Source organism: Psittacula echo, assembly GCF_963264785.1.
Source record: "Psittacula echo genome assembly, chromosome: 3".
Lineage (NCBI taxonomy): Eukaryota > Metazoa > Chordata > Aves > Psittaciformes > Psittacidae > Psittacula > Psittacula echo.
In genome coordinates, this window is record NC_137736.1 from 32,085,016 (window position 1) to 32,110,868 (window position 25,853).

General features: G+C 40.6%; 1 protein-coding gene across 2 annotated transcripts; it reads right to left on the minus strand.

Moving 5' to 3' along the window:
* Window positions 1-65: 65 nt before the first annotated feature.
* On the minus strand, window positions 66-22,824 carry VPS26C (VPS26 endosomal protein sorting factor C). 2 transcript variants are annotated; one of them, XM_080612034.1, is made up of 8 exons: window positions 22,412-22,816; window positions 13,479-13,622; window positions 12,965-13,114; window positions 9,484-9,564; window positions 6,887-6,961; window positions 2,965-3,115; window positions 2,465-2,617; window positions 66-529 (listed from the first exon to the last, which is right to left on the minus strand). In XM_080612034.1, the coding sequence occupies exons 1-8, from the start codon at window positions 22,466-22,468 to the stop codon at window positions 447-449; spliced, it is 894 nt and encodes a 297-aa protein (XP_080468160.1). In that variant the 5' UTR covers window positions 22,469-22,816; the 3' UTR covers window positions 66-446. The 2 variants fall into 2 exon arrangements, with proteins under 2 accessions (XP_080468160.1, XP_080468161.1); XM_080612035.1 differs by lacking the exon at window positions 12,965-13,114 and having other exon boundaries at window positions 22,412-22,824.
* Between the last annotated feature and the right edge of the window lie 3,029 nt (window positions 22,825-25,853).

The following is a 25,853-nucleotide window of genomic DNA, read 5'->3' on the forward strand; positions in this document are numbered from 1 at the left end:
ACTCAGTATTATCTTACAAGTCCCATACCCTCCCCCTCAGTGTATATACACCATATATAACAGGACTTTAAGAGGTCTTCAAAGGCCTTTGGAACAAGTATTACAAAATTACATGAAGAGAGAAACTTACTACATATTCCTACAACTTGCAGAAATATACAGAATCATTCCTTCAGGATTTGTCAGAGGAAAATCAGAGAAAACATGGTTGTTGGAGTCAGAAAGATACCTGACATGGCTGTCTGGATAGATACCTCCATGCAGGCTATTGCGAGGCAGGCAAAGTGGTAGCACAATTTACAGAGAACTGAAGACACAAGAACCTCCAGGAGGGAGAAGGAAGTGATGCGTTTCCAGTTCAAGTAAGGAACTCATAAAATTTCACTTTGCCTCTGAAGAATTCTGTCCTTTTTCATTAAATCCTCAAGTGATTCTCCTCTGGCTATTTACATCCTGCAGAGCTTCAGTGGAAAGTTCTCTGTGATGAGATGATCATCGTGCAGAAGGACAACAATGTTAACTTCAAACTCTAGAAGAGGGGGGAATAACAAAATTAGAGTCATGGAATCACAGAATGCTTTGGGTTGGAAAGGACCTTTAGATCATCCAGTTCCAACCCCACTGCCATGGGCATGGAACACCTCACACTAAACCATGTCACCCAAGGCTCTGTCCAACCTGGCCGTGGACACTGCCAGGGATGGAGCATTCACAGCTTACCTGGGCAACCCATTCCAGTGCCTCACCACCCTCACAGTAAAGAACTTCCTCCTTATATTTAACCTGAACTTCCCCTGTTTAAGTTTAAACCCATTATCCCTTGTCCTATTGCTACAATCCCTGATGAAGAGTCCCTTGTGGATCTGAACTGTAGCAGTAAGAGGAGAGGCAGATGGTTCCTGCTCTCGTGTACAGCACTTCTCAGAGCTCTTCCAAGCTGCTCCAGTACCCTGGATTTTCCTGTGGCATGAACACGGTACTCCAGGCAGAACCCCACTCCAGGCATCCCACTCAATCCTCAGACCATTCCTAGAGAACCTTGGTTTGTTCTCATCTTTGGGATTCCTCTGGATACATTTCTGTATCACTGACAAACTATGACATCTGGTCTTCCAGCCAACAGGCAGCGTTCAAGCCTCCAAGATTAAGATGCTTTGAGAAAGATGGCTCACACCAATATGCATGGCTCAGGCATTGCAATGGAAGAGCTGGGGAGCAGACTCCTCCTCTGCTATCAGCATGTAACAGAACCTTAGAATCATGCATCACACATGGCCTTATGAAATTAAACACCAACATCTAATAAACCTGCAAGCTACGATCAAATTTCAAAATCTGCTCTTTGGATAGTATATTGTGTTGTTCAAAACCAAAATCAGATCAATAATGAATCCTAAGTAGAGACAGGATACAAAGTCAGGTAGAGTTAATAAACGAAGGGAACCAGAGATCAAATTAAACTGAAAATAACTGTCCTTTTTTGGAAGCTTCATAACTTCTTAGAAGTAGATACTACACTAACAGGAGCCATTTGTCACTGTAAATTGCTGTTCAACAGCTAGAAATGGCAAAAAGTAAAGAGTAGAAGCATTATGGGGAAACATCACTGTACACATCAGGTTTGAGAGAGCTCTTCAGGGAGCAGATAAACAGGTAGGCAGAAAAACTAGTTGTGGAAAACTAGTTGTGCACATTTGTCTGAGGTGTACAGAAGAAAAGTTCCAGGGACTTCAGCTAGAAAGGATCCTAAAGGCAGGGATCTGTAGCTTCAATCTGATACAGTAAAACCAAAAAAGAAAACCAATAGATTCCAGAAGAATAAAGGGAAGAAAACCAGGCTGGCAATGAGAATTTTTGCAGTAATTATTTGAACAAGTGAGGTATTTGTGAAGGAAAATGTTGGATTTTGGCAACTACAAGCAGGAAGAAGTAGCTGGTATAGATCAAAAAAAGCAAAGTCACACGCAAAAAGAAAAGCCACATGCAGCCTAACTTCTACTTCTGAGTCTGTGCACCAGGAAAATAGGAAACAAAAAGGAGAGGAAATGGAAAGAGAAGTTCTCAGTGATGGTGAAAAGAAGGAAGGGATCATCTTGGCATTTCATTCTTGGACTATTACTCAAGTGGTTAACACATACAATTTTTTGGTAGAAAAAAACCCTAACCCTGCCATTACACTGCTGTTCATGTCCCTTTACCATATAATTCTAGTACTGAGAAGTAGCTTAACAGCTGCACAACTAGTTTTAATTGTAAGTATTTGGGCTGTATTTTCTCAATCTACATGAAATACAGCAGACTACAGTCCTGTTCAGGGACTGCAGGGAAAGAGAGTGATGTCCTTGGTGCTTCTTGCAGCGCTAGCAGCGACTTACCCTGTTACCTGCCAGAAGCTGAAGTGAAACTCGGAAACTTCCCTCTGGTGAAAGACACCAACACAGCATAAAGCCCTACACACACTTACCAACTTTGAAGTTTGTCGTTTCCAGGGTAGGGCAGGTGAACAACCTGGGAAACACCATGTATATAGGAACTGGCAGGCCCCTGCAGACATCCCCATCAGCAATCTGAATATTCTGTATCTCTGTGGCATCTCTGGCGTACCCTTCCGCGCACCCTGGTGAAAGTGGGAGATTCAGAGGGAAGGGAAAGAGAGAACACAGTGGCCAAGATTTAAAACAAAGATGCACCGGGGCTAAGGGGTGAGATATGTGTGGGCAAAACATTTTTCCCTTTGACCTGCACGTTTTCACGTGAGCAGCCTGAGTTAAGGATCGCAGAGGTTATTTAAATTAATGTGTGGACTGTTCCATCTAAGGCACAAAACAATTGTTTGCAAGTCTTTTTAATTATATGGCTTTCGACAAGCTTTCATGTTTAAGCTGAAAAAGCACAGGCAGTAGCTACTGCAGTCCGTTCTATACACACTCCACATTCAATATACACATTGACAGAGAAACTTACCACAGGTTTCCACACGTACTAACTGCAGCTCGATACTTTTGACCGCAGCTTCTGCATTCTCCACTATCAGCTGCCCTGTCAGTGGCTGTGTAATGATACAGTTTGTAGAACTGAGATGACCTCTGATGAGAAATTTTGGAAGTGAGGCTCTCTAAAAAGATTATGGGGAGGGGGGAAGAGAAAAAGACACAACTGTAAAAGCAGACTAAGAAAAAAATACCCTACAGAAAGGTACCAAAATATGTAGGAGATCCCCAAAAGCTGCAAAGTTAAGAATTTAAAAGTTCAGAAATGCCTCAGGAAACTCAAATCTCTTTACATATGCATCCGTATGCAAATGCATTAAGGTATCTCTTAGTACCCCTGCTCCCCTTGACTTGCATCGCCCTCCTACTCATTCCATCCCCAGGAGCTTTTTCTGACAAAACCTGCACTGACAAAACCTGGCCATTGTAATTAATCCAGAAGTCGGAACTGCAGGGTGAAGGAGGTAGGCTGGCAAGAACTAACAGGATGGTCAAGTAGGCTAGGAGTGCTCCAAGAACCCCATGCTGGTCCCATTTTGTTACAGATTACAATACAGTCTCTCATTTCAGTGATTTTCCTACCCTTTAACGTTTCCCTCTCCTAGTCACTAGCATTGGGAGGGAAGGCAGACATTTAAAAACCTTTGTTTGATGCAAGATGTAGCACACTGTGTATGTACTGAGACACCAATTAAGGACAATTAATAGAGAGCTTAATTTACATACAGGATCACACTTAACTTTCAACATTTTCTTAACAGCAAGCATGTTTCCTACTTCTTAAGGAAGGAGCAGTAAGAACAGCTGATTGAGAATGACAATCTATAAATCAGTTTCCAGGAAAGACCAAAGCAGGGGATTGCTCTCCCTGCCCTCCCCCTTTTTTAGGCCAGCAGGCACCACAGGTATTCTCTGCCAGCAGAAAAACTTGTGTGCCACAAGATCCAGTTAAAAGTTCTGGCAGGAGGCATACTGAAACAGTCAAGCTTTCTATCCACATCTTCAGCTCATATCTTCACCACCCAGCTTTCTTCAAGCTGTTTGAGCATCCTGCTCTAACTTTCCCCTTTTGCAAGCCTTATTCTCTCCCTCCTTAATTTTTTGTTATTGACATCTTTGATGTTAAACCCTACCTTCCAATCATTTGTTCACACTTGCTTGTGGCATTGGATTACCTTGCCCATGTTACTGATTTTCCGTTCTTCCAAACCACCTCTCTTGTTGAAAACGTTTTTCCTCCCAATCTGTTTGGTTTGCTTCTGAGTCCTGACTGCCAGTAGCAATGGCAGTAGCTATTGTTTAGATTGTTTCACTCAGATCCCCAACACCTCTGCAGAATTTAGCTGTTCCACTCAAAACAAATCTTGGGGGGAAATAAAAAGAGAGGAATTTTCATGCCTTTAGTAAATGAGTATTTTCTCCTAACTTAAATAACAAAAGTTACACCTCTGACAAAACCATCCTGTGAAATACTGAGTCCTAATGATGTATTAGTAAAATGCTTTCTTATTGTATGATCCCTCACAGGTTCTTCTCATCACCACTATCAGTAAACAGAGAGCTGCTTCCCTGGGACATCATACGGCTATGCCCTGAAACTTAGTGGTCAGGAAGCTAAGAGACAGAGATAAAAGGAACTTGTAGAATGAGAACTCAAGGCCATTTTTCTCAATCTTAGTCTATGTAATCCTAGGTAGGTCTTCTCTCATGGGGCCTACCATCTAGTTCATAATTCCCCTCAAACAGAGAATCAAGAACACAGAAGCAAATCAATCCTGGTTTTTCAGCCAATGTCTTTGTGCTTTGCTTGGCTACTTCAAACCTCCTGATCAGTTTTCTAGTAGTCCATCAGAAACTATAGGTCTGTCCTAATCTCCAGACAAGCAGAGAATTTAAATTTTAATGTTTTAAGTATACCAAACCAATGACTTTTTCTACCTGTCCACTGGGTAGTCACTTCAGACCATACATTTCATACACTTTTCTGAGACCAGCTAGCGCTGTTTGTGCTACCATACACATTCAACACTATTCCTTAGACAGCTCCATAATTAGACACCAAGATCTGCTGGATCAGAGATGTCAAAAGTTTCAGAACCTACTTCTGTAGTTACGTACTTGAAATAGCAAAAGGTGCAAGGTCTGTTAAGAAAGAGCTTTTAAAGAACAGGACTTTCATGATGTACACCACCAAGTTTTTGCTGTGTCAGTGAGTAGAAACTATCAAGATACAGAAGAGAAAGAAGAAATAGAAAATCATTTATATGGAAACATGGTTCGTAGGAAGAGCAGACTGCTGAAAGCTTACTATTTAGCAGCAGTATCAAAAGAAATTTTACTACCAAGAGTAGTTATTATATCCTTACATTTAGAAAGACTTGTTTTCAGCATGCAGCAGTCTCCAGAGACATGAGAGGCTGCTGGACACAACCTGCTCATCCTCTAACTCAGTGGGACTTAGCTAGTTTGTTTTCTAGAATCACCTCCTCCATGCTCAAGAATGGCCTATTCCAACAAGCAGAATGTTAAGCAAAGGTACAAAGAGACCTGCATGGATGGAAAAGATACTACTGATAAAAATCATAACAAGGAAGTATACAGAAGATGGAAGTAGAGTCAGGTGACCCAGGAGGAACATAAAAACAGTATCCAAGTGTGCAGGGATGGCTTTGCTAAAGCCAAAGAACACCTGGAGTTAAATCAAGAGACATGAAGGACAACACAGACCTAGTGACAAGAGACATGAAAAGGACAGAGGCACTTAATGTCTTCTCTGCCTCAGACTTTACTGATAAGATTTGCCTTCAGAAATCCCAGGCCCCTGCAACCACAGGAGAAGTCTGGAGCAAGGAAGAGTTATTCTTGGCAGAGAAGGAGCAGGCTGGAGAACATTTAAACAGTCTGGATATACACAAGTCCATTGGACCTTATGGGATGCACCCACAAGTGCTGAGGAAACTGACCCATGTTCCCCTGAGGCCAATCTTGATTATCTTTGTAAGGCTGTCATGAGCAAAAAGGGTTCCTGAATGTCACCCTTATCTTAATTATTTATTCTTAACTCTGTGAGGGTGGTCAAACACTGTAACATTGCCAATTGGTTGCAAGTCCCCATTCTTTGAGATACTGAAAGCTTGACTACACATGGCCCTGAGCAACCTGCTCTAGATGACTCTGCTCTAAGCACAGGTGATGGACTAACCAATCTCTAGAGGTCCCTTCTAGCCACAGTGATTTGGAGAACACATAGAATAAGGTCAACAATAGCATGAAAAAACTGGACAGCTGAATAAGAGGGTCTGCTTTGAGAAACAAGTGGAAAAGTATGTCTGAATTCAGAAGCCTGGGACCAAGAGCAATGGAAGACAAACTGGGGATGCAGAAGGGAAACCTAAAGCAGGAAAACAGTCCTATTAACAAAAAGAGCACAAGAGGAAAATCTGGAGAAAAGAGAACATACGTTTCAGTGGACAAACAGAAACAAGTGTTCAGAAAGCTAAATGACCAAAATAGCCACTAATGTCCATCCAGACTTCCCAAAGCCACATGGGGCTGCAAGAAAGAGGCATAAACAAGGATCCAAATGTACATTTTTAGAGGATCTTGACTACACCAGGTTTAGAATGGTTTCTCTTGCTTCGCTGCCATCTTTCACTCAGAAAAACTATAAAAATGTTTAACCATTACTGGACAAAGTTCCACCTTGCATTAGTCACCACCACCACAAGAGGCCAGGCAGAATCACTTTACTGCTTACAACAGTGGGGAAAAAAAAGAGAAGAGGGGGGTGGGGAAAGAGAGAACTGATTATCTATAGGACGGCATTTAACCATTCCTCTCTCGTTCTCACTAAGAATCACAGAGGCATTACATTTAAATAATATGAAAAGCCTTACCTCTTTAACATTTTGCAAAGTTTCAGGAGTGATTGTGAAGTCAACTGGGCTTGGCATCAGTTTCCCTTTCTGTGACTAGAAGTAATGAAAGAGTTAAACTGTAAACTATGATTTAGGAAACACACACAAGAATATTAAAAAAGACAAAGTCAAGAAACTATAGGATGTGTTATTTTTCAGGATTTTCTTCATACTGAAAGTATGCATCTATAATAAAAAAAAAAATTTCCTGCCTTGGTTATTAAATAACATTACAACATTGTCTAAGTACAAGTCACAATGCATCACAAATCTGAACTGTAGAAACAAAACCATGTCAATTTTTGGTTACTTTGTGCTTGCCAAATAACAACCTCTTTGCTCTCCATTTGTAAGTTTTGGCATACACTCTACCTACACTGGGGGAGAAAGAGAAAAGGAGAAAACCAAATCATGCGGTTGACTAACACATCTGGAAATAAAGAAATACACTACCTATCTGAAGCATAGGGTATACCTTAGAAAACAGTTAAATTTCACAATTCTGTATTTACAAATAATTGCATTTCATGTATTACTTGCAATGCTTCCTCTCATTATTAATACTTAGTGAATTTGGGCAGGCCAGAGAGGGGGAGATTATAAATGAACTTGCTTCATTGCTTCAAACATGTTTGAGCACAAACATCTTGAGCATTCTGAACTCATCTGCTGCCCTTTAAATAACAACTCAGGTCTCATAAGCCATCCTCACATTACTAGGAGATCATCAAATCATCATTCCATCCTCAGATGATGGAATCAAGCATAGCATTGATTTAATGGACTTAGCATTCCAGCTTCTTTAACTGTAAAATAAAGAAAACTTGGTCCAGGTTAGCTTTCCATGCTCGAGAAACAACTGTGGGGGCACATTACTAGAGTTCTTCAGTATCTATTCACACCATTTATCACAAAACCAAGAAGTCCTTATGTAAGTGTCTGAATGAGCCCTGAGCTCTGTTGAGATGGAAGCCTGTACTCTGCACCAGGAAGGCAAGCTTTGCTTACCATTCATTGACCTCTCTCTTCATCCTTAGATGCACGGTCTTTCCCCTGCATATTTAGAATAAGTAGCCAGCACAGCATGAATTCTGAGTCCCAGCTGTATATAACTGGGAGTTGGCAGAGCACACCACCACCACCAATGGGCTTAACTTGAATTCTTAGTTAGGATCTACCCTCACTACTTAAGAATTCAAAATAGCTTCTGCTGCCCAGCTGCAAGATGGAAGATATTAGCAGAAGACTTGACTGTATTTTCCCATAAATGACTAACTCTGGCAAAGAATAAGGTTAAGGGAAATGGTACATTGAGCCCTGACAGTGAGAATTATATGTTCAGTAAAACCTCATTAATTCACCCTGACTGAGAGACTCATGATTTACTGACTTGTGATCTAAGAAGTGCTGTAGTGGGAACAAGAAATAAACCCAGGAAACTGCACAGTATGTAATTTGTTCACTATTTTGACAAGTGTGGCTTACTTACAATGTAATAATGGACCAATAAAGTGTAGCATAATATTTCAAAAAAAATGAAATCTTACCAACAGGAAACTTCTTCATAGCACCTTTAAAAAAGCAACTAAATTTTTAAAAATGTACTATAGAACTAAAATAACCTATTTCCACCACCATTCATAAGTAAAACAAAAGAGTCTAATACTTTACTGCCCCGTTAACAGTTCAGAGGAATGATACAAACAGTATGTTCCAACAAGTTGTGGGTGGAAAAAGATACTTAATTGGGCCTGCACAGGCTGTACTGACATCAGATGCTCTGGACATGCATAAAGTCAATATAAACTAAAAACCAATCTGATAAAGGAACTTCAAATAACAAAGCAGCAAAGCGTTCCTTGGGAGACAAGCCAATCTCATCCCACAACGGTATCTCCGTTGGAGGAGGAGGAATGGTGTCTCCATGCTGCTAACTGCAGGACGTTGATATTTGTTAACCTAGTTATCTTAGCATATTGCCAACCATGGGCTTACTTAATAGCAAAGGTGATTAAGCTGACAAGCTTCTTATTTCCAACTTGATGCAATCCCAGCTTTGATACTTTGAGTCAGGGCTCTCAATTGAAGTTAGTCATCTGAATAACAGATATCAGATACTTTCTCTTCATCAACAAACTCCTGGTTTTGGGACAGGCATTGTGGGTGCCTAGAACCCTTGGCTAACAAATGCTTGGATAACCTGAAACAGTGTTTAGACCACCACCATAATGTTTAACCACACCTGTGTTTCAGAACTGAAAGGATGAATAAGAGAACAAACTCAGTACAGTATAAAATCATCTTATAAACCAAAATCTCTTTATACTGTTTTCTTTAAATTAAGACAGATGTGTTATTCTAATCAGAAGCAACTGACACCCTATCTCTTCCGGATGGCTTTGCTTTGAGGCCATCTTCCTTTACTTGTACATATCCCTATACATATATATACACATTTAGTTGTTACAAATTACATGGTTTTACTCAGTTTTCAAGCCTTACTGCCAAACTTTACATGAAGTGGGGAAAAAAAAAATAAAATCTCACTTTGTACAGTTAATACAAATCACACTTACCAGTGAGTGGACAATGAATTCACAAGTCTTAGTTAGGTCTTTTGCCAGCAGAGAACGTTTCATATCACACCGTAGGGTATACTAGCAAGAACAGGATGGCAGAGAACAAAAAGAGAGACTTAATTAAGATTTCCTCTCTCTTTCTCTTGACTTTTCATCTTCTTATTGCATATGTGCAGAATGTTACTCTTATTAATATTTAAGGCATCATTTAAAACAGATTAGCAGGCAATGTACACACCAGTGACGGGGAAAGGGGAAAGAGGTAAGAGGTATAGTGATTTTAGATACTCCCAAATGAAAGCTGATTTTTCTTTGAGTTTACAGTCCCCTAGTCATTTGCAAAAGCTTTCCATATCTTCTGCATTATATAACAACCTGTAAGATTGAGGGACTAATTCACTGACAGAGAGTGGTATTCTTTTACGGCGGCTTCAGCACCCAAATTACATTCAGTTAAGAGTGATTATGGTACTGCTTTTCACCATACTTTGGATAAGTGATTATCAGTAAGATATATTCATAGCCCCTCTAATTTTAAATCTACTGTAAAATTGAATTTAAATATGCATGTAACTGTTACCACTGTTAATGGGGAACTGTCTTCAGCCATACATCTGAACTTAAAAGCAGCAGCGGACAGTAAAATCAGGCAACAAGGTTAATTTTGCTGTTCACTGTTCAAAACCTTGCTGACAATTTCCTCCCATTTCTCCCCTAAAAAAAAAGGAGCCATGAACCACTGACTGAAAAATAGTAGGACCTTCATTATCACAGTAATCATATACTTCAGCATCTATAACACAGCTGTTCAACATCCTTACAAGACTGGGAATTTGTTGGGGTGGTTTGGGTTCTTTTTGCTTTGTTTAGTTCTTAATTCCTTCTTTACAGATGAGGAATTGGCAAAAACAGGTGCAACCAAACTAGGGGTTGATTCAGCTTAATAACTTCTAGTTCATGATGTCCCTCTGCACATAACCTCAATATACGTACAAGAAAGACACTGAGGAGCATTACCTTTACCCACCCCATACAGACTATGGTTTCCACTGAAGTTGATCACTGTGGAGCAAACCTACTACTGCACTATACTCCACTTGGACCAGGGAACACAGTACAATGAGGCAGCACAACCATATAAGCCTTGGAATTTGGCCCACAGCCTCCCCATCAGTGGATTAATTAGAAGGTCTCTGCAAGAGGACAGAGTCTTGAACCTTGAAACTGAACCCCCAGCTAACATACTAATACCTTGATCAAGAAAGAGAGGCTTGCTTTTAAACTGCACAGGACTTCGACACAGGTCTAGGAACTGTTTCTTAAACAGCACCTCAACACTACATTTTCCTCTTCAGGAGAACACAGCTCTCACAGGTTGGCTGAAATCTAATGATTAACCTTTTAATTACATTTTATTGCCAGCTTGTAAAGAGAAGCTATGTATATGAGGGAACAACAAACAAATATTCACCATTAAAGTATACTTTAAAACAACTGATATTGATCATAGGCAAGTTATCTGGATATGGAAAGCAACTCAACCAGTTTTGCACCATTTTTGACATATCTTCTACAAACAACAGATGTTACATTAGGAAGAAAGCCAAGGCTGAAAAAAACATGAGAAGCACTTAAACATCTGGATGTACACAAAAAAACAAGGGAATTTTTCTTAAAGTTACTTCCAATAGGCTAGTAGGTAGGGGGTTTTCCTGTGGGTTTCTGGTTTGTTAGGGTTTGGTTTTAAATCCCAGACTGTAATATGTTCAACTAAATAGCCAACAGTTTTATCCTTTGTCATCAAATTCAATACTCAGTGAGCTACAAGTGGAAAAAAAAATTAACCAAACACAAAACCAACCAACCAAAGCCCAACAAGCAAAAGAGGAAAACCACACACACAAAGAATAAACCAGCAGCTTTATAACCCACTGATTCTCCATCAGCAGTAGGTTTTGAAACTTTTTGCATTTAATGGCTCCTTCAACTTTTTCCTTGAAGAAAAAAACCAACCCAACCTAAAATGCACCCCTCAGTCAGAAAAAGCATTGTCTAACACAGTATTTATATTCAAGAGATGGCTGAAGACTTTTCCCTTACAAAAAAACCCCTAAACCCTGACAAACACACACACAAAAAATCCCAACCCAAAACCCAAACAAATGAACCCCCCTATGGTAAGACAATTTTTAACCAAAAAAAGTCAAATTTCACAACAGTGTTTCCACGAGATTCCGTTACAAATTACCATGGTCAGTACAGATTTGGCAGGAAATGTTACTACTCATCTCCACAGGAAAGCAAACACTTCACGATTTTGAAAACACTACAAGCTCTCAACACTTTGGTTTGAGCCTTCATTTTGAAATCACGCATTTGTTTGTACCAAAAGGACACTGCAGTGCTGTCTTTTTTCATGAAGAAAATGTAGTTGTCTACAACATAAGGAGGGATCACAGCAGCTCTGTAAAGGTATTTCAGGCAACGCTTCTTGTTACTGTTCTGTTTATACCATCATTCTTAAAAGATTTACTCTGTTACGGAAGGCATGAAACAATAAGTGACGGAAAGATTTCCTCTATTTAGAGGATACTTCTCATAAATGAATGCAGGAAAACAGATTCTGAATACTAAGTGGCTTTGTTACCGTAGGATTTACCCCGTGTCTTAAAATGGATCTGCTAAGTCAATAAACTTAATTTTTAACATTTTAGTATTAGCAGTAATTTTTGTCTACTGCACTAACAAAGTCTCACTGGTACTAGGCGACCAGTACACACACTCGCGTCTGGGTATGTACTCTTATGCAGATTATCTCCAAAATGGTAAATACAACTTCTTTCACAATAAAATCAGAACCCTGTAAGAGAGCTGTGCAAGATCTAACACGTGTGGCAAATTAATAGATCTTTCTTAACCCAAAGCTCCTCTTTCCAGTATGCTTTTAATTCTCTCTTATACTTCCCACGTTACATCTAGTTTCACTACTATCAACTATCTACAATGAAAAGCTTAAACTTGCTGAAAAAGAGACTTCACAACTTTTTTTTTTAAAGCAACATTATATTGATGGGATTCTGAGATCTCAGGATGGTTTCTTTACCACATTTAAAAAGTGTTACCTGTGGAAAGTGCTGACTCCTAGAAACTCTTAAGTGAAAACCTAGAAACTACCTACAAACCAGTACTTTGAAGGTTAACATGTATCATTATTTTTAATCTTAATTTATATTTAGAAAACACAGTATATACCAGAAGAATGCTGCATTAATAAAGGAAAGCTTAGAAGCTACTTACTTCAAAGGATCTCTGGCTTTCTGCTCATTCTTCTAATTCGAGAAAAGAAAAGATACTGCACTATGAAAACTTTATTGCAAAACTTTATCCGCTTCTCCCATGGAATAAAAGATGCTTTAGAGTAAATACATGCTGCAACTAACAAAAGTTCAGATTTTCTTTACAGAAATGACTGCCTTACCTGAATATTAACAAAGACACCATGATATGTCTCATACAGAACTTTGTTGCCCTTTGTTTGCAATGGAAACTCAAATGGGATTTCTGTCTTGCCACTGGGAAGCTTCCCTGGTTTTACCATTTCAATAGTGCTGTTAATAATTTGAATAGGCTGCAAAGATAAACATTGAGACATTTAGGTTGGAGTGACAGCCCCACCATTTCAAGGACCAGCAACACCCACTGAATAGACTTCCTGAATTTCGACAAATTCAGGTGTTTATTCACAGCACAGAGCATCATTCAGTAACCTATTATTTATGTTACTGTATTTCAGCCCCAAAGAAAACTCTCAAAACAGTGCGAGCTTCTTCCCGAAATGTCATCATGTATCACTAGATAATACTGAGCATTTTTCTGCTATCATTTACATAGCATGAAGTGCTATAACTACCTGAAAGTCACTAAGGAAAGATTTAATTTGAGAAAAAAGACAAAGGTTTTGTGCTAAAAATACTAATCTGCACAGGTCTTACCTTGACAGAGTTATAGAAGGCTTCGAACACACCCACACTTTTGGCACTAAGCTGCAGATTGACTGATCCTTCCATTGTCAACGAGATACCTTGGTGCTGGACTGTGTCCTTACTTGTTATGACCACAACTCCAGAAAGAACTTCCTGATAGGAGAAAAGACAACAGGAAAATATTTGTTTAAATAAATTTCTTCTATAGCTGTTACTCAGACAGTGTGCTATCTGATTTCCAAACTCAAAAACACTGTTCCTAGAGAACAGTCTAATCTTGTCAGAGAAGACAAATACCGATACCAAAAGCAGTGTGAGGAAGAGAACTCTGTACTTCTGGTTTCTTTCTTTAAAAATATTGTCCTCTTCCTTGCAGAAGTACTGATCCAAGCTTCAATTTCTTTACAAAGTTTCACGATCTTCCTCTTCAGAAAGATGAAAAATATCCTCATGAACAAATATCAGGTCAGTTGGTAATAAACAAGTTTAATTTCACATGATAGAATGAAACCCCAGCAGGAATTTTTGTATGAAGAGTGGGACAGCCAGACATGGGAGATGAAAGAGAAAGTGTAACTGTGAAAGTGATGGCCAAGCTGAGGATAAGACTCTCTTCAAGAGTGGAGTGGAACAGGTTTAAAATAAATAAATAAATAGTTGCTCTGCTACACCAGGAAATTCAATGCTACAATGGGAAATCGAAGGCACAAGTTGTATGAGTCAAGCAACGCATCATTTATCCCATTAAGAATGCTTTGTCTACTAAACGGTATTTGCACAAGAACACTGCATCTTGAAAAGTATCAACTTAGAAGTTCTAACGCTGGAAAAAAAAAAGAGATTAACTGCAGGAGAACAACACGCAGTTCATTTTACATACCCCAGAGTTTATCCTTCCCCTCTCCTACAACAAAGAATCCACTCCAAGTCAGTGTTCAACGTCAACCCTTCGTACACATCTGGAAATACGAGCAAGTGATTTGAGAACCTGCGAAAGTTTCTTGGGGCTAGCCTTCTCTTCCGCTATATGGTAATGCTTCCTGCACCTTCACCAGGCTTGTTAGCTAGACACCAAACTACAGATCACACCAAACAAAGAATAATTCAGAGACTGCCCACTCTACACTCAACCAGTTAAAACCAGTCTAGTTATGTACATCTCTGACAGACGCTATTTGAATTTTGCCAGCCTTTTGTCTTTACTAGAGGTACATACAGGATGACAATATAGAAAATGGGTCAGGGGGTTTAAAGCAGAACAGGACAGCAGAAGAACATCGAGCATCACAACAAAGGCTGACACACTGCAAGTCTGAAAAGAGGACCTGCAGCAATTGGGAAATGCCAGGAACAGGAGGCACAAGCACAAAAGGACAGTGAAGAAAAGCTGACCTAAATACTGTACTGCTTTGCTAACAGGCTTTAATTAGTACAAGCAATTAGGTTATTGCTTTGAAAAATGAGTACAGCTGAACTATAAGAAGCAAGGACAATCCTGAACATATGAACTGCTTTAATAAATGGGAACAGTCTCCCACCACACAGCAACAACCTATTCCAGAGCTACTGCCTACATACTTTCACACGATAAGGGTGTATGCATTTGGGGCAGAACAAAGAGTGACTTGAAGTTATATATTATTTTTTCTTATAACACTCAATGTCTCTTAAGAAATAAAAAAAACCCACCTCAAGACTACTTTCTAACAAAACTTTCAAAGGTTACTGATGTGGGGGAGAGGGAAGAATCATGAAAAAGATGCAATAGTATTTATTTATATAATATTCATATTTCTGTTCGATGTGTTGGGAAGTGGTCAGCTATGTATTTTCTGCGAAAGAGCCATTTTGTGTAAGGCCAGAGACCCCTCTAAATACAAAGCTGTCAGTAAACTTGTCCTTCTAAAAAGTAAAAAACAACATAAGCCTACCAAGATGTTAAAATACTTACAGTTAGCACACAATTTATGAGAAAACTAGTTTTGAAAAACATTTGCAAACGTGTACTATTTGCAAAAGCTATGCAGCATCATGTCATACTAAAATAGTACTGCTCATATCAAAAGGGGCTTGTTCAGCTTTAACACCACAAAACAAAAGGCACAGAGAATGTCACCACTGGAATCAATCCCCTTGTACTATAATGTAGTAAATTGCAATCAGCTGTTCTTGTTCACTTCTTCCCTTCTCCCTTACTAGAAACTCCTCATGGCTTCACCATAGGATGACAAACCTTTGAAAGATGGAACTAAACTAATACAGCTCTACACAGAATTATTCATCTCAACAAAGTAACCATCCATAGGAAGGCCAGTGTATTACATGAAAAAGAGAAGTGAGGTACATGTTCTAAGCTGCAAACAAAACATCTTTGTAAGAAGACTGTCTCAGGTTAATAATCCTAAACAAGCTCTTTTAGCTTTCTGTTCTCAGTTCCTTACCACTCAGATATGTACATGACACTTTGAAAGATTCCGTCACTTCCAAGGTCATAACTAAGATGAACAACTGCTTCACAGCAGCACAACCCCTTGTTTCTCTAGTTGTGGAGCAGAGTTATCCAGGTCTGGCTGAGGACAATTTGGAATTATCTTCAATCAATAACATGAAATGGTTCGTAACACAGCACAGAATCTCATCTTGAGTCCTAAGCCATATCTAAAGACTTCTTACTGAACCAGACAGCTATTCAGTATCCATAAACTTTCTGTAAAGACTGAAAGGACTGAAGCACACACTATGGTGTCCCATAAATTGTTGGGACAACTACTTTCAGTGTTCAAATTTTTACTAATTCCAATCTAACTGTTTACACTATCAGATCTGTTTGCTACACTCATGAGCTAGAAAAAGATAATTTTAGCTAGCTAATATGTATTTTCAGATTGTATCTAATCACTTGACAGCATCCCTAATAAAATCAGTGTCATTCTTTCTTTCTTCTCTTTTCTCAAATGCAAGATAGCTTTGAATAAACAACAAACCACGAGGCAGATTTAAAGAACACTTGAAATCTGTCATCACACATTTTGAGGTGTTGACAATAGGAGAAGGATGTCATATCTAATGCCATACAGAAATGCCTAACATTTTTCTCGTTCCATTTGATAGCCACTATACATCCATAGATTAAACTTCTCCTTATTTTGGTAGAATGGAAGTCCACAGTCAGTTGGTTACCAACAAGATGCCTTAGGTTCCTCTTAGATTCCACTTTCCACATCACAGGCATTCACTTTTAGGACAAACAGTTGACAATCTAAAAATTCATGCTAAGTTCAGGTACATCATATTTACTAAATAATCCTGATCATTTTCTTCCACATCTGTTCCTCTAGGCAAGCCACCTGCAAATCTTAACTATGTATTCTTTTGATTATTTAGACAGAAACTGACCACATTCAATAGAAAAAGCCCGCTAAACCCAACTAACTAGTCATTAGATGCTTTAAAACCTCAATGCTCATATATACTAATTACTTTGCCTTTTTTTAGGGAAAAGGAAAATTTGAAGCAAATTTGGTGGCAACATGGCACCCCAGAGAGAACTGAGTCAGACAATGGGACTCACTTACGGAACAACCTTATAGACACTTGGGCCAAACAGCATGGCATTGAGAGGGTGTATCATATTCCCTACTATGCACCAGCCTCTGGGACAATTGAACAGTACAATGGGCTACAAAAACTACACTGAGAGCAATGGGTGGGGGAACTTTCAAACACTGGGAATCACATTTACCAAAAGCCACCTGGTTGGTCAACACCAGAGGATCTGACAACAGGGCTGGCCCAGCACAGTCAGAACTTTTACATACTGTAGAAGGGGACAAAGTTCCTGTGGTGCACATAAAGAATTTGCTGGGGAAGACAGTCTGGGTTATTCCTGCTTCAGGTAAAGGCAAACCCACTCATGTGATTGCTTTTGCTCAGGGACCCAGATATACTTGGGGAAGTCTGATGTGTATCTCAAGGGGATTTGATTTTAGGGGAAAACAGCCAATGAACTCAATTGTTTGCTGTTGCCTGCTATGTAGCACTTTTATAGCCCACCAACTAGATGTCTCCAGGTCACCAGCGACTGGCCCTGACTTCCCTCCGACCATCATCCCAACAGAGAATGAACTTTGACGAAAACAGACGAGCTAAGCAGTGACCAGACAAGTTCCACGGTGTCATCAGCAGGCAACAATCCAGCACTGCACACTGTCTCTCCTGCTCTAAAAGACTGATACAAGAGATGGAGCCCAACATCATGGACCGGATGAACGCAGCAGCTTTATACGGATTGGTCCATGCACTAGGGAATGATATCTCTGTCTTCATGTGTGTGGGGGTGTTTATATATATATATATGAGACAAGAATGATGGTATATTGAAAAATGCGGGATCTCAGCATGACATGAATGGTATGGAATAAGGGGTGGATACTGTCCTGGGTTCAGCAGTAGCAGTCATTTTTCTCCTTCTTAGTAGCTGGTGCAGTGCTGTGGTTTTGACTTTCAGCCTGGGAACAGCGCTGATAACACCAATGCTTTTAGTTGTTGCTAAGTAATGCTTACTCTGACCAAGGACTTTCTCAGTCTCATGCTCTGCCAGGGAGGAAGGGAAGTCAGGAGGAAGCAGAGACAGGACACCCGACCCAAACTAACCGAAGGGGTATTCCATACCACAACACGTCATGCCCAGTATATAAACTGGTGGCAGTTACCCGGAAGGGTTAGATCACTGCTCGGTTTGGCTGGGTATCAGTTGGTGGGTGGTGAGTGGTTGCATTCTCTTCCCTTGTTATTTTCCTCATCATTATTATTATTATTGGTGGCAGCAGCAATGGTTTTGTGTTATACCTTAGTTACTGGACTGTTCTTATCTCAACCCATGGGAGTTACAGTCTTTTGGTTCTCCTTCCCAACTCTCCAGGGGTGGGGAAAAAGCGGGGGGGGGGGGGGGAGAGTGAGCAAGCAGCTGCATCGTTCCTTATGAACAAATTTTGATTTAAGAATATTTTGGACTCACTTGTCACTAAAAGTTTTCACTGATGTTAACTTTAGTACCTTTCTTTGTACAACGCATTTTTCAGGCCTTTCAGCCTACAATTCTTCTAATTATCAATCTCGGAATTCCTCCAGGCATCCTGTTTGGGTTTTCCAGATAAAACACATCATTAGTTGTGCCTGTCTCCTCATTCTCCTAGCATTCCAGAGTTTATTAAATGAGCCTCAATGGCTCAAGAATTCTCCATCCAATTAAATAAAAAGTCTCCTGAACAGATCTTTTGTTCTTAGGAACTTAAACACAGTTTTACTGCAATAAGCCATATTTTGCTATTTATTAGGACCCATTTTATTGTCTTTTTGTTCTTAAATCCCCTTTTTATTTTTTTTTCTTTAAAAATGCTATTACTTTTTTTGGCCCAACAAGTGGGAAGCTTCTTTTTTACTCACAATTTAAAGCAACCTGTTTAAGCTAGCTTTTCTCAAACTGAAGTCTGGACAAAATAAAGGTCTTTGTTTGCTCAGTTCCCCCAGTTTCTGGTGATTATAAATAATGAATACAGAAATTGGTTACTGCTTATCACAGCATGTTATTTTAACCAACTTCCTTTTTAAAACCAGGAACACAATCTCGCGCTTGCATGATGCATGACTATTTTACAAATTTTGTGTCCAATTTCTCACAATTAGAAAGGAGCCGTCAACACAGAAGTAAGGAACTAAAAAAACCAGAACAGTTGCCTACTCAACTACCTAGAACTAAAGAAAGTCTTAGGAAATGAACTGACTTCCATTTGGTATAGGAGATTGCTTTGCAACAATGAGAAATGCTTGAATTCAGCTGGATTTAGTATAACCCAGGTGACTGTGGCAGGAGGTAGTCTGACCCAACCCAAGACAACAGAGAAGGCTTTGAAGGTTCTATTGTATGATATTTCAGGACCAAAGAGAAATTTTAAACATCTTGACCTGGTCAGGAAAGCCTGTAATGAAATGTATGCATCACTCTGACCTTATAAAGAGCAAAAAGAAGTTATTCAACCTTTATTTTCCTGGTCAGCTATTTGCTTTAGGCACACCTTTATCTTCTCCACACACCAGCTTTCTCGTATATACTTTCAACATCATTTTTCCCTAACAAGACTCAAATTCAGTCCTGCAATAAAATTAGATATAAGTTCGTTAACTTTCAGAGTTCTTCCCTAGGAGTTTTTAATGTAAACTCCTGCACCTTCAGGGTCTTATTTAGTATGGAATTTACCATTAAGAGATTCTCAGAACAGTTACTTACTAAACATGGGTCTCTCCTCTGTTTCCCTTTACCCTTTCACTACTTGAGGGAATAAAGATTTATAGCAAATACACTCAATAGCTGTAAAGACGCTGGCTGATGTACACAAAACAGATTGAGAGATGCCGATTGCTAAAAACCCTACTTCATCCAGACTACATGCTCTCAAGATGTACACAATCAGAGCTGTAATGGTAATGCCATGCCGATTCTTCCTTTGAAGACTGGCTGAATTCAGCCATGGCCATTACCTGTTCTTTGGTCTATTATCACCTAACATCAGAGGCTGAGATCCTTTAGACTGCTCTTCATCCACCCCACTTTGTTTTTCCAATTTCCTGCTCGACTATGTCTCTTCTTTTGGCCATACACAACACTGCTCTGATACCAACTGTTCCATATCCTGTATTTCACTTGGAAGACATTCATAAGAAAAACTAAAAAGGATGCCCATGATCATTTTTTTATTACCATTATTACTTTTTTGAGTGTCTTGCAACCAAATACTATCCATTTCCCTGATCTAGCTTACTGCACAGCCAATACTGTCAGCACAAGAAAGGTGGCAGAAATTAAATGCTAGGTGGGTGGCATGATCTTGGGCAAATTATTACTTAGAATGTTTCAGCAATTTTTTATGCTGTTACGATGCAACAGGCATAACAAAAAGAGTATTATGCCAGTGCATAATTTAGGCATCACCTTCTTCCAAATCCAAATGCAGGATAAATACATTTGGGGCGGGTGGTGTGTGCGTATGTAGAAATCAAATCTAGCTACAGCACCCCTAGCGCCTTCGAACAAATAACTAGACATACACACTGGGATGAACCACTGTCTTTACTAAAAGACTCCATTTTCAAGTAGCATTGATGCAAGTATATATTGGGATGAAAGTTGCCATAGACTAAAGGTATTATTTGCATAGCTACTGTCACTGAAGTATAACCAGTAAATTCCTAAAAATAAAAAACAACAAACCAAACCTCAAAACCAAACCTGTATACATTCTACGCCTAACTGAAGAGATGTCTGTAATTCTTTCATATCCCTACGAAATTTCTATTGAAAATTCATGTGTTTCTAGTGTACAGTTCTTTCGTCGTGTTTTCACACCACTCAAGACCTCCAAATTTCAGGCCTAGTTAACGAACTAAAATTATAAACCTTTTCACATGGAGCAAAAGTAGAAGCAAACAAACAAGACTGACAGATTTACTAACTATAAATGTCTTCTTTAATTTCAGCTTAAAGACATAAGAAATACCCCTTTTCTGTAAAATAATCGAGTTTAAAGTGATATAAGGTAAGTCATGTGAAGAAACTGAAAATGGACATAGCAATACAGTACTGAAATAAATAATTAAGGTCCTTCGAATAAAGTGCATTAGCAAAACAAAGTGAAAGTGAGACACAGAAAGTAGCCTTTACCACTACACCACCATATTTAAAGGATGTGCTGTTCACAAAATGATAATTTAGCTTTATGAAAGTCACCCTTTAGGCGATTTAGCATCTGCAGAACAGATGCTGCATACCTTTCCATCCAAATCTGTTTAAAGCAGTTTTCCAGCATTAAAAACCTTTAATACATCAAAACAAGCTTTATACACTGTAACAACCAAAACTACTAATTTACAGGAAAGCAGTGCGTGAAAAGACTTTTTAGAATACCACTGTGTGGCTGCATAACAACAACAACAACCAAAAAAAAAAAAAAAAAAAAAGGGGGGGGATGACCTGAAAACTTCAGCTTAAACAATATTTCTAAAAAAACAGTGATTAAAAAAAACGTTGAAAACATAAGCCAAGTGTTGGGTTTTTTTATTTTTAAACTGTGCTTGAAGTCTTCAACAATGAAAAAAGGCACAACGTTTTTCCAAGTAGCTGCAGAAGTTGAACTATCACTTTATTACTATCAATAACTGCATCAGTGAAAAAAGTTAAGAAATCAGACTTCTGTACAGTGGCAAGAAAGAAAACAAAAGTTCGACCTGTTCTTGCTTCAGTACTTCATCTAAGAGGATATTTCCTATCAGTTGCAAACATCTCGAGACACTTTCAGGTTTCTTGCAGAGCACAGAAACGAAACAAGACTGTAACCTACATACTGTACTGAAGCACCAGTCTTGCTGTAATGCACAAGTATTAACGACTGAGCGACGCTGCCCTACAGGTGAACGCCACAGTCACTCCCCGGGGAGCCTTACTCCTTCCTTCCCTCCCTCCCGAAGCCCTGCCGCCCCCCCTCCAAAGACTTGCTAGAGGCAAGCACCGGAGGCGGAGCACCGTCGCTCTAGCTAGGGACAATGGGAGGACAAAAAGCAGGCTTTAATCCTAAAGCCGTGCCGGAGCCCAGGACCGCTTTGCTGCAGGAGGAATCCGTGGCGTTCTCGGTAGAGGAGCTAAGGCGGAGGCACGGAGTGGGCAGGGGTGATAGAGAGGGAAAGCTCAGAGCAGGGTGGAAGTACGCCTTCCCGCAGCTCGCTGGCAACAGGCTGCAACCCCCGCTACAGCCCCATCTCCACGGTAAAGAACGGCGCGAAGCAGGAAGTGCCCTCCTGCCTCAGAGCAGCCAGGAAGTTCCCGGGCTGCCGGCAAGTCCCAGCGCAAAGCCGGGAGACCGGTCCCGGAGCCCGGTACGTGCCACACTCACCCCGCAGCGGTAGACCTTATTGGCCCGCTTGATCTTGATGTCCAGCGCCGTGCCCATCGCGGCCGCGCAGTATCACGTGGCCGCAGGCTGGTCACATGACCCGGCTGCAGAAAAGGAACCCTCCCCCAGCCACCCGCTTCCGCCGGCGAGGCTGTGTCCGCATGTCTACCCCGCTAACATCCGGGTCCCCCGTGGCGTCATTTCTCAGCCGGTGACTGCGCTTCCCGGTTGGCTCCGCCCACTTCCTGGCAGCCATAGCAACGGGGAGGAGTGATCTTCCCGCCCGGCGGAGGCCGAGGGGCCGAGAAGGGGTGCGGAGGCACGCCCTGGGGACTGACAGCAGCTCCGGGATGGGCCCGCCGCGGGCGCTACCAGGCTTGGCCTGGCCCTGCCCGGCCGTGCCTGCTGGGACGTGTCGGCGGGGGCGCTCGCGCGAACGCGGAGCATGCGCAGGGCGGCTCTGCTGTAACGGTCGAGCCCGGAGGGCAGGAGGGGAAGGGGTTCTGCGCGTGCGCAGCCGTTACGTCGGGGCGGTGCGTGCTCTCTCCGTTGGTGGGGGTAGAGAGGAGTTGGTGCTCAGAGGTCTGTGGGTAAAGGTGGTGTCTCTGGGCTGTGGCCGCGAACGAGCAAGCGAGCGGGCAGCTGGCGAGGCTGCCTGGTCAGGTGCTCTTGTAGCGATGCTGGTGCTCGTGTAAGGGCTCCCTTGGCCTCTCCGCTGTGGTGCTGTGGTAGCGCATGGGGGCCGTATTCTAAACAGCGCGGTAACAATGGGAGATAAGGAGAGAGTTTGCAGTCTTTATACTTCTGCCTACACAGAAGGGGTTAGTCTTATGTATGCCTTACAGTCACACGAATCTGCATACGAGGACTGAATTTGTCGCTGTTAGAATCACACATTCAGTATATTGAGTTTCAAAATACATTTCAGCCTTTCTCCTCAAAGTTGTTGGCAAGTTGTTGGATACATTTAAGAAGGCACTGCCTTATAATTAAGTACACGGTGTGAAAGTTTGTCTTAAAAGCCAGAAGCAAAGAAATAGGTGGTCTGGAAAATGTTGCAGGTGTTTTAGTACTGAGAGAAATGCTTCAGTTTCTTACAGATGTGGACCATGGATATGTAATTTCCATTATTTCAATGGGACCAGAAAGTATACATCAATGGTATCTCAAGTCCCAAAGGAAATCTATAAAGCATGAACCTAGCTATGAATTTTAATGCTTTTCTAAAGTCATTATTCTTACTGTGTTGAAAAGTGAGTGCAGCCATTTAATTGAGATGTTAGAAGCACAAGTAAATTTCAGTCTACAGCACCATCCTTGCCTCATTTTAAAAGGTAGGAGTTTGCTAATTCACTCTTAAACTATAGCTTGGTGGAGGGGCAGAAGATTGTGATATATTTCTGGGGTTTGAGTACTAGCAATCAAAATAATGGAACCACTGAAAGCCTGAACAGTGAAAGTGGAAGTGGACAGTGCAGTTACTGTAAGCTAGCTCTACTCTTAACAAATGTGTATGAAATGTACAGCTGAAGAGTCAAAACAGATTCCTGGAATGCTGTCTTCCAAGAAGTCCAAAGAGATAGCCCGAGATAGGCACTCATGGAACTCTGCATTGGTGGCATTAGGGATTTTTGAAGCCTGGTTGCTGGAGCTGGGTCTCTTGACTGGAGCTTGAGGATGTCTCCTGGCATGTTTATCGCTGTTCTCCATGAAAGCAGGTAATGCAAATGCGCCTAGAAGAAACTGGAGAATGAAGAAGCCATTCTCTGTTCTTTATAAATAACTGTGCTTTTTCAAAATTGGTATTTAGAAGTAGCAAGCTAAAGATACATTTTCTTAAGCTTCATGTAGTTAAAAAAAAACAACTCTTAGCCCCTGTTAGTGGTGGGAGTACCACACTAGTAGCAACAGCATGCAGAGACCATTCCTGAGCATGGAGGGGCTCCTGAAGCAACAGGAGGGAAGAGCTCACAGCTTACATGAAGCAGTCTGAAGTCTGCATTCCGTCCTCTCAGCTATGTGAAGCCAAGAAGATGATTCTGTCCTATTCCTCTTTACCCCTACACACACTTCGGAACTGAAGACCACCTCATCACTGTGTTCTCTTCCTGTTTGCTTACAGAAAGCTTGGCAAAAAACAGTGCATACTCTCATAATTAGGAGCATCTTTTGTTTTGGGGAAAGAAGTGAGAGATGTGAGTTATTCCTGAGTGTTAGTTTCAGAGAAGAGAGAATGAAAGGGGCCACTGTAAAGAGAAAGGAGCACTTAACTTTGCTTACTTAATGTCAGTAATCAAAGCATGCCGCCTATAGCTAGTTACTAGTTACTGTGAGGCAGGTAAAGAGGGATTTTTTTTTAATTTTTTTTTTTACCCCTACAAAGGAGAACTAGAAATAGAAAAATATTAGTCTAAGCAGTACAGTTGCCTTCAAAAACACATATTTTTCACAATCAAGTGTTTTATCATTCTTTTTAAAGGTACTCCAGTTGCTCATTTCTAGGAACTGAAGTCTCATGTCCAGAAAAAGCTCCTATTGGTACAAGCTGTAGCTGGCCATCTGCCTAGCAACACAGATCATCACAAACAAACTACTCTAGAGCTCCCTGGCTCCCAAGGACTGCGGCATCCAAATACAGTCTCTCTATTGACAGTTAAATACTCTAAGTGCATTTCTTCGCCAGCGTTGGTTATTTCCTTCATGACCATGACCTCCGATGCAAGGTATGTTCTGGTGGACTATTAAGGCTGTTGGCCAAAACAATGAGATTTGCAGATGTGGCCAGCAGTATTTCTAAATGCCTGGACCAAGCTGATACTAGTTACAGTGACTAAGAGATGCCCAAGCCAAATACCAACCTCATCAATTCAGCAAAATCTGACACCAATTTTTATTGTTCCTTTATCGTGATCATCCCTTCCCCTTTTGACCACTTTTATCACAAGATAAAAAAAAGTTTACCAGAGTAAAATTTAACTCTTTGAGGGGAAGATCATGAGTCACCTAGTGACCATATCTTGTATTATTTGTTTCTGTCCTATTACTAGTTGCAGGCCTAACTGGAACCATTCACAAGAACTGATTTCTTTAGATTGATCCAAGTTACAAATCTTCTTTACTGAGTATCCACTTCATGCTGAATTATTTTGAAAGATTTCAGCAAAATAAGTTCAAGCTTCAGAGCAAAGTCTTGAATTTTGGCTCTGAGTTCTCTCATTGTCACAAATGTGCCGCTTCTGTCCACTTGAAAAATCCACTCCAAATATGGACAAATGGAGAGACTGAAAATTTTTAGTCTTCATTTGGCCAATGTCTGGGAGGTCCTTCAGGAAGTTGCAACTATGTTTTTTTTGCCCCAGCCATGCTCCAGGCTGGAAATGCAGAAGGAATGAAAAGGGAAAAGGGGTTAAGGGGCATCTCAGGGGAATATTGGTGCCTGCAG

Bases quoted from the DNA above. Each gene is read 5' to 3' on its own strand.
- VPS26C (XM_080612034.1), bottom strand. From the start codon at position 22,468: ATGGGCACGGCGCTGGACATCAAGATCAAGCGGGCCAATAAGGTCTAC. The intron at 13,115-13,478 runs GTAAGACCTGTG...TTATCTTTGCAG, and splicing joins CCTTCTATAACTCTGTCAAG to CCTATTCAAATTATTAACAG. The intron at 2,618-2,964 runs GTAAGTTTCTCT...CACTTTCACCAG, and splicing joins AGTACGTGTGGAAACCTGTG to GGTGCGCGGAAGGGTACGCC.